At 34.5% G+C, this 9,857-nt stretch overlaps 1 protein-coding gene across 3 annotated transcripts; it reads right to left on the minus strand.

The window, feature by feature from the left end:
• Positions 1-3,147: 3,147 nt before the first annotated feature.
• LOC145160267 (uncharacterized) lies at positions 3,148-9,628 on the minus strand. 3 transcript variants are annotated; one of them, XM_079079390.1, is made up of 4 exons: positions 8,845-9,628; positions 8,430-8,617; positions 7,889-8,347; positions 3,148-3,278 (listed from the first exon to the last, which is right to left on the minus strand). In XM_079079390.1, the coding sequence occupies exons 1-4, from the start codon at positions 9,425-9,427 to the stop codon at positions 3,270-3,272; spliced, it is 1,239 nt and encodes a 412-aa protein (XP_078935516.1). In that variant the 5' UTR covers positions 9,428-9,628; the 3' UTR covers positions 3,148-3,269. The 3 variants fall into 3 exon arrangements, with proteins under 3 accessions (XP_078935516.1, XP_078935518.1, XP_078935515.1); XM_079079392.1 differs by lacking the exon at positions 3,148-3,278 and adding an exon at positions 6,750-6,770; XM_079079389.1 differs by lacking the exon at positions 3,148-3,278 and having other exon boundaries at positions 7,670-8,347.
• Between the last annotated feature and the right edge of the window lie 229 nt (positions 9,629-9,857).

Here is a 9,857-nt window from a genome sequence, read left to right on the forward strand (position 1 = left end):
TTTTATCCAGGAAAGAAATACGTCTTTGTCTGCATGTTCGATAGTATCTAATATCCTATTAATTTAATAAATTACTAGTTATAAGACCCGTATATTATACGGGTTGGATAAAATAATAAAATTAAATATAAAAGGTTAAACAAAAATTTGTTTAGGTTTGAAATTTACAATTTAAAAGGGAATATATAAAATACTATATGAGTAGTAATATTGTAATTGATTGGTAATTTTTAATTAAGGAAATTATTAATTGATGTGTAAATATGATGTGTTAATTAAGGAAAGATTAAAGAAACGAGAAAATAACAAATGGAAAAAGCATTTATTCAAAAATACCAAAAAATAACATGTGTCCAAGTTAATGAGATAGTGACATGTGGCAAAATTATTTTTATTTATTAAGGAGGATTTAATGCAATTATAAAAAATAAATTAAAATAAAATAAAAAAACCCATATATGGTCGTAGAATTGTTCTATTTAGAATGCCTTTGTCAAAATTAGTTTTTTTTAACTACGGATTCTATTGAAAAAAAAAAGTGAAAGTTACATACAATTATTACAAGTAATCATAGAAGAACAACATCATGTATTTTAATTAAGAGAACTATGATTGCATGATGCTGAACCATTTGTAATAAATAAGTTGAATCTCATCCATTGTTTTCTTTGGGAAGCACCTCATCTTCTTGAAAATATGAGTATTCCTACAAATCATCCACATGGTAGAGTAAATAAGACCACGTTTCATCCTTTTAAACTTTTTGCTCAAATCATAACACGTCTTCAATGATAGATCCGATAAATCTAATTTACTCCTTTTAAACTTTTTTTGAACGACAAATCTAATATACTTCTTAATTTCATATATGTCCACAACAGGACTTGAAACATCAACCTCAAGAAATGATGACAACACCTAATACAGTTGGGTTAGAAGCCCTTTGGTATCTTCGTTAGCTACATAACAAAATGGACAAGTAGAGGATGATAAGACTACCCTTCTCACAGTGAGACTCATAACAACATGAATTCTATTCATTAAGATACGCCAAACTAAGCAATTGGTTTTTATGGGGAACAATGAAACTCATGTAAACTTTGGCAAATCAGCATCAGTCGTCTTGATATCCATCAAAGCCTTTAAAGATTTAACAGAAAAGACTCTAGTTCAATCACCCTTCCAATTCCAAGAATCAAAATCCAAGGAAAGTTACATATTAGCAACAAGATTGTTGACATCAGTTAATACCTTGTACTCGGCACCTTTTTCTCGATTCACTCTTCTAGCACCGATTTCCAACAGTGTTTCCATTTTGAATTCTATCAGCAATTTTGCAATTTTTTTGAGGCAAGTATAACGTTGGAAAAATAATTTTGAGAGTTGTGTTTTCAAACCATACGTCCTTCCAGAGGTGATTTGTATCACTTGTCCCAATTTTCTTTTGAATATATTATCAAACGATATGCTCCCTTCATCTAGCTCAAGACCGATTTTAGCAATTGATAACCATATTTTTTGAAGACCACTTTTAGTTAAAGGCTTGCCATCTATACATGAAATATTGAGAAAATTAGTGGTAGCTCCTATTTGTTACTTGAACATTTGGTAAAGCAACTATAAGTTTTTGAAATGCATAAAATTATTATAAAAAAAATGACAATTGTTAATATACATATATCATCTCTAATAAATGAAAGTTTTTTTTTGTCATTCGTCAAACTCTTATTCAATTTGTCAAATGTCATTTTGTAGTTATTTTGAATTAATTCTTTTTCCACATGTCATTTTATGAGTTTTTCTATTTTATTAAATTTTAATGTAATAATTGCAATAAATGTAGTAATAAATGGATATCAATTTCATTAATAAACTTACCTTTTAATTTCAAAATTCTCAAAATTAAAGTTCATTAATTTCTTTTATTTATTTAAATTATTTGTTTAAACTTAAAAGATAAAAAATATTTTCATTATAATAATTCATTATTTTTCTTATTTCTTATAAATTCAAAGTTCTCAAATATTTTGACATTTATATTTAACTTTTTTTAAATTAATTCATTTAATGCATGGGTCTCACAAATAGTGTGTATATATATATATATATATATATATATATATATATATATATATATATATATATATATATATATATAAAAGTAAAAGAAAAGAAATAAAAAAAATATATTCTAAGGTTTTAGTACATATACACTATGGATATTCAAATTGAATTTTTATAGTATTGTAATGATTTACTAGAATTATTATAATATTCTAATTATCTTTTAGAATTGTTAAAATATGTTATATCTTTTTCTAGAATATTACACTTAAAATTATTTTACAATATTTCACTTCTATATACAAAAAACGGTAATTTTTCTTTTCTATTTTTCTCTTTTGAATTTTTTTTGGATTAAAAAAATGACGAAAATAATATTTAAAAAAAAAAAAAAAGAATTTAAAATTTTATATTTATTTAGCGTTTTAAAATTTCCTTTTTATGTTTTGTTCTAAAAAATGAATGGTTAGGATTTGGTCGACATGTCTCACAAAGAACACATGCTCTCAAATTCAGTCCATATTAATTTTTTTTATACGAATGGTCCTCATGGTTTCTAAACTTGCATGGATGGTTTTTGTGGTTTCTAAACTTATATATATATATATATATATATATATATATATATATATATATATATATATATATATATAATGATATTTCATCAATAAATTATTATTATTCAATATAAAAAAAATCAACAAGAATAAACAAAAAAAACAAAAAAAGAGGTAAAATAAGATTTCAGTAACATATAATCAAGATTACAGCAAGAAAAAAAGAAGATGTTGGAAGAGGCAATACAAGTGTTGCGCCAAACAGAATACGCGCAAATGTTTTTTACTCTGAAGACTTCTAAAAAACAAACAACTGCGAGATTAAAAGTGTTGCGCGTGTGTTGCGCCGCGCAAAAATAAGAGGTCTGAAAATGTTTTTTACAAAAAACAAACAACACATAAATCTACCAAATGTAAAACCTTTGTTATAGTGACTAAATTTGTCAAAATGTATAACATTTGTTGTAGGCACTATGTAACATCCAAAATTTCGAACCAATTTAAAACTTTTTAATACATTTAAAAACCATTAAATGATTACAGCTTGTTTTCAAAAGAGTTTAAACATCAGAGTATCCCCAAAACCAGATCACAAAATCATGAAGTATGAGGAGCGGTACGATCACGCATTCGCCTTACCACGATCTCCTAAAGTACCTGAAACCAAAACACTACAACTGTAAGCCCGAAAGCTTAGTGAGTTACCCCCAAAATACCAACCACATATAACCATACTCATATCATATCTCAATACAGATGAGTCATGCATATCGAGTCTACAGTGTGACTGGTCCGCCCGCACCGGGCCTTCAGTCCACCTGGTCCACTCTCCGAGTCTAGCCATGTATATTGAGTCTATAGTGTGATTGGTCCGCCCGCACCGGGCCTTCAATCCACCTGGTCCACTCTCTGAGTCTACAGTGTGACTGGTCCGCCCGCACCGGGCCTTCAGTCGGTCTGGTCCACTCTCCGAGCCTCGGCACGTCTGGACCCCCCTCTTGGGGCCTTCAGCCTATCCGGACCGCTCGCTGGGCCTTCGGTCTATCCGGTCCGCCCTGGGTATGTTGGCCTACAGCACAAAGCAGGACCCGCCTCAACCCAATCCCAGTCAAACAACCATGTGCACATAAAACAATTAATCACATAACAATCCTCAGCCAAACAAACGAATCTATCAGATCATACAACATAACAACATCCTAACCAGGATACCGACCTAACCGGTCACTAACATAACATTACCCTACATACCAGGGTACCGACCTTAACCAGGTCACTAACGTAACACCATCCTAAAACCAGGATGTAGATCTAGCAACTCAAAAACATATCAAACAAATACCCGGATTCCCATCCGATAAAGGGCCGGCCTTGGTGCCGTAGACCCTGTTGATATAGTGAGGATAACTTACCTTGCAACTGCCGAACCGAACCACGAAAGCACTGCTCCAAACTCCAACACCTGATGCCATCAATGGATCACAACATAAATATCCAAAGTACCATAACACCCCTGACGGTCAAACAGGTCAAAGACCAAGTCCTTGCCAAAGTCAACCTTCCTGATTGACTCTACTCTTGAGTCAAACGTCGACTCATCGAGTTCTTATACTCAGAAAACTCTCATAACACGATTCAACTCGCCGAGTCGCCCAAAGACTCGTCGAGTTCAACGATCTCTGAATTCCATCCTGTCCAACTCACTGAGTCGCCAACCGACTCACTGATCCGAAGCTTAACCAAAAGAGGTTGGGGTTCTGCGACCTGACTCGCCGAGTCCAAGGCAATCTTCAACAGACTCTCCGAGTTGTTCTTCCACTCGTCGAGTCCAATCTCATCATCATATGACTCGCCGAGTGCACCCATGCGACTCGCCGAGTCACTACGCGACTCAATGCCTGAAACCCTAGCCCAACTCGCCGAGTTGATACGGGTATTCCCATACTCGAAAGATACAGAGTTACTCCTTTGCTCCAAACAATAGATCTGGGTCCCTCGAGTGCCTTAGCAACATAAAGTTGCTACCTTTACGTGCTTCATGTCCCATAATTCCAAAAACCAAGCTAGAAAGGAACTTAACTCATGGGGAATGGATTTTGCATAGCAATTAGAAGGGCTTTCTGCATATTTGATCCAAATAGAACTCAGATCTGGAGTTTCAGCTCCAGATCTAACCCATGCACCAAGATCTCATCATATCATCTTCCAAACAAACCCTAAAACTCTATGAAAGATGGATCTAGAAAGGAGAAGGCCAAGGATAACGATTCATTACCTCCAAAACGACCTCCCACTGAAGAATAAGCCGAATCTCCACAAGTCTCCTTGATCCAAGCTCCTTGATCTTCAAGATCTCTTCACAAAATCACTTATCTAAGCTCCAAATTGCTTCCAAGGACTCTCACTCACGACTTTAGGGTTTCTGGATCTCACAGGGTAGCAAGGGGGTTGAGGGGAGGATATAATGTTCTTTATATAGGGTGCAAACCCTAAGATTAGGGTTTTCCTCTTTTAGCACTGACTCGTCGAGTCCAGCCGCCGACTCGGCGAGTCAGGCCACTTATCACGTGCTCTTCACACGCCCCGACTCGACGAGTCATAGCTCCAACTCACCGAGTCCATCCTTCTAATTACACTTTACATCCCTGAACTCTTGCTTCTGAACTTGGGGTGTTAGACACTAAATATGTCAAAAGGTTTTGCAGGGACTAAATCTGTCAAAATAAAAAACCTTTGTTGTAGGGCAGGGGCGGAGGATGCTTAGGGCCAGGAGGGGTTGTGCCCCCCTCCCCCTGTTTTTTTGCCTAGAACTAGTCCTAGCCCAATAGACGTTAGGCCCTAAAATAAATAAGATGGACTGCGGCCCCCCTGCTCTTTGATATACTCCGACTCTCAATCCATCGCTCAGTCTTTTGATGCTTCATCCTTCATTCAGTTCTCCAACTTACCATTTGTCGCCTCTCCATTTCAGGTATGCTTCTTATACTTCTTGTTCTAAAGGTATCTCTCTGTCTCTTTTGTTTGTATCTATGTGACCTTCAAAGCCACACCACACCCTAAAAATACAATCATCAAATCATCTTAAAAGAATTAACTTCTTCATCAACAATCATAATTTGTCGCTTGTATTGTTAGGTCTCGTTTATCATTGTTAGGTCTCGTTTATCTAAATGAAATCATAATCTCATTGTTTTGCTCTTCCTCCACACCCTAAAAGTACAAATAGTATCAGTGATTGTTTCAAATATTAAAGTTTCAAATAGATGCAAAATAGGTAAAGTATGTTGTTGTGCCCAAAAATTTGCCCTAATTTTTTACCTGAGTAAAACCTTCACATGCTCTTTGGATTTGAAACAGGAATGACATCTCTTCACTTATTATGATACTTAATTTTGTTGCCAAAAAATGGAATACATTTTATAATTCAGAGAATTTTATTTGGGGTAAAAAATGTTCTGAAGGTCTCTCTCAGTCTCTCTTGTTTGTATCTATAATGGTTGTTCATCTTTATTTTTGAGTCTCATTGCTTTGATTTGAAGGGGCTAAAAAATAGACAAGAACCTGTGACAAATTATGTTTGGTTTAATGAGATAGAGTTCATGTGTAGATGGAAGATTGGTAATTAGATTATAATAAAAAACATCAGTAGCAAATTATTATTAGAATCTAGATTGTTTGACCGTAGTATTTCTTTACATGAATTATTTCATGAATAAGTCTGTTTCTGCACTTGTCTCTCTTCATCTTCATTGTCCAATTCTTTATTTTTCCATTCACTCCCCACATCTTCTTACAAGTTAAGATATATTATTAGGCTCTATTCATTGGTTTTTTATTCATCATTTCTTCCCCTCACTGACTTTATGAAGGCATTCTTTCTCCATTAAATCAAAAAGAAACTAACACCTTATAAATCATACAATATCACGGGGTGAAAAATTGGTGTTTAACCGATGATAAAAATATTAGTTTTTTTTTATTGTTTAAAAACGTTAATATTAGTTTCTAATACGTCCCCCCCCCCCCCCCCCCCAAATTTATTTTTCAAGCTCCGCCCCTGCTGTAGGGCTAAATCTGCTTAAATATAAAACCTTTGTTGTAGGGACTAAATCTGACAAAATGTAAAACCTTTGCTTGTAGGGACTAAATCTGCAAAAATGGAAAATACAAGGACCAAAACAAGGATTACCAATACTGTTGTGGTATTATCGTGAAATGGGCTTACTACACTGTTTATAAGTCTTAAGAAAATTAATTGTATGTATAATGACCGGTTTCCCTATATGATCAGTTGTATTATAATTTATTTGCTTCTAGATTTAAAGGCTATCAAAATAAATATTTTGTATATAAAATATGTATTATATCATATTTGTGTAATATCAACCTTAATTCATAGTGGAATCTCAATTGATGTGCCTTTCATCTAGATGTCCAAATTAAAACTCGGTTTTTTTCTAAACCAGAAACCAGCTTTGATGAAAAAATAAATCTGTAATCTGATTTCAATAGGCGTGATGAAAAACCAGTTTATAAACGGGGACCAGTTTTTTTATCAGGTTTGAAAAAAAAGGCTTCAACCCAATTATTTAAAGTGATAGAAAAATGTTATTTTGATCCAACAATTTCTGAAATTAATGTGGATACATTGATTTGGAGGCTTACTAAACAAATGTTTTGACCCTTAAACGATCTTGTATGGCTAAGAAACACCTTTTCTTTAAAAAAAAATAAATAAATAAATAAATAAATAAATTTAAAGTTATAAAAATACGGTATAGACCTTTTAACGAGTATATGAAAAACATCCTATTTCATGGTGAAATGATACATTTGGTTCATTAGATCATTTCTAATCTCTCTACCTCACTCATATTGACCTATTACTTAAATATTTTTCTACTTATTTTCCATTTAAAAGATTATATGTACTAAAAACGGGTCAAAATGTAAGATCTTTTGAAATAAACCTCAGATTTACCTGTTCACATCTCTCCATTGACTAAAATTGCTAAGTCAAAAGGTAACCTCAAAGTTACATGTCTAAATGAGAATAAACTTTGTATATATTTCAAAACAAAATGGTTCAAATTGCAAGGGCTTTCTTGGAATTAATCCCATTCAAAGTAAACTGTAAACAAACTATTTACGCACCATTGTGGACTTAACAAATCAGAAACAATAACCCCCAAATGTCATGCCACATCAATGTCAACAACATCAAACCAATCATTAGATTCCTTAGTTTCAGAGTTATGCACACTTACTTGTTCAGATCCACGACTTGAATCCGTTGAGCTTCGATCCAATTCTACCCAACTTCCTAACTCAGTTCTTGAAGAATCAGATCCATATGTTGCTTTCTTGTAATGTATAGGAATGTTTCCATCATCATCATCATCATCATCATCATCTTCTTCTTCAAGATCACTAAATGATACATCCACATCATTCTCAACAGTGACTGTAACAATCTCTGAACTCTCTTCTTTTAACCACTCATCTTCATCTTTGGTTAGGTCATGTGGCTTCTGTTGAATCACAGATTTATCAACAATCTTGATGTCATCAATTTCAATGGGGTGTTTGACTTTTACAGTCTCAAGAAGGGGAGATTCTGGTGCAGAATTGGTCATGTTTTCAGAACAAGAACTGATTCTTCGTGCTTTATTCTTTAACTGTCGGTTTTTCAACTCATGTGTTAACAAGGATCTGGCTCTCACAATCTGCATACAGAATATGAATCATATATATCACTATCCATGAATCAAGGAAAGAGTCTATGCCTATCAATACTAGCATACTCACCTTGGGTGTTGAAAGAAGTTTGGCAGCATTGTGTTCGAGTTTTGGATGCAAATGTACAAAATATATCTTCCAGAAGGAAGTCTCAGTCATATGATCAGGGCAGAGCTTAACCCTAAGAGCACTTAATCTAGGTGCCAGATCTTCAATAGCCAAAGCATGTTCTTGTTGGGCATCAGACAGGTGAAAGTCTGGAGTAAATGGAAAAGAAAGCATAATCCAATTGTTAAACCAAATTAGAAAGAGGACATGGTATTAATTGTGGTCTAACTAGTAAATTACACCATCGATTATCATAATTAATGAATGTTCTAGTAAATATTCAATTGACATCAGATACTAGCATATCGAATTGGATAATGAGGAAACAGATTATTAATTGTTAGTTTGAAATTCGATATGAATTGAACTGTTATACCTTCATCGTCGTCTTCATCATCGAGTAAAGGAAAATCCAACCAAGTTTCAGGATGCATAGCGATATCCATTACAAAAGCCACAACTTCATCCGTAACACCAACGGCACCATCGCCATCAGAGGAATCGTAATCTTCATCCTCCGATTCCAGCTGAAGAAAATCCGAAGCCATTTTTGTAATCTCCGACACATCTATATTGTTAGACAGCTTAGAAATTCCACTGCGAAACTTCCCTCCGATCTCGGCGAAGTCTTTGCGTATTCCAGAGATTGCTTCCGGAGCAGAAGTTTCCGGATCAGACGGCTTCGATCGCTCATTAGACTGTCCGGAGGCAATCGGAGGAGCAAGAAACGACGCGACCCCCCAGAATTGACGAGTTAGGGTTTTTGTGATCTCTGATAGGTCTTCTTTGACTCCTCGCCCTGGAGATTGAGGCGAATTGTCCTCGACTGCTTGTTGTTCATGTTTTTGATTAGTGGAGTCGTCTGTGTTCTTGTTCACAGGATATTGTTCGTCGTTGTCGTCGTCGTCGTTGTCGTCTAATTTGAGAGTGTTGGCGATTGATCTAGCGAACCATGACATTGTAGAATATGAGATTTGTGATTCAGAAGCTTGAAATTGCCGGCGGCGTTGGTGATCGGAGTATAGTTCAAGTTAACAAGGATTGGGTGGCCCAATTGCCGAGTTGCTTCTGCCGGAGACGCACGACTCCATCAAAAGGAGTCGTTACTAAGTCGGCCGTCGTGGTATTCCGGAAAATTCAGGGGTGATTACAAGCCTTACAAGGTATCAAATTACAGAAAATAATTTTTAAAAAAAAATACAGAAAATAAAATTTTAGTTTTCCATATAATTTATTAAACTGAAATCTTCAATAAAATCCAAATATTTTTTTGCTAGTTTGTGGTTTAATTTTAAATTAAGTTTTGTTTATAAAAAAAAAAGATAGATTAATGCCTAAAACTTCAGAATAACCCTTCGTGACCGGTTTCACAGATTTAGTCAGTATCTC

Source organism: Lactuca virosa, chromosome 2 (genome assembly GCF_052849685.1).
Source record: "Lactuca virosa cultivar CGN04683 chromosome 2, Lactuca_virosa_CGN04683_v6, whole genome shotgun sequence".
Lineage (NCBI taxonomy): Eukaryota > Viridiplantae > Streptophyta > Magnoliopsida > Asterales > Asteraceae > Lactuca > Lactuca virosa.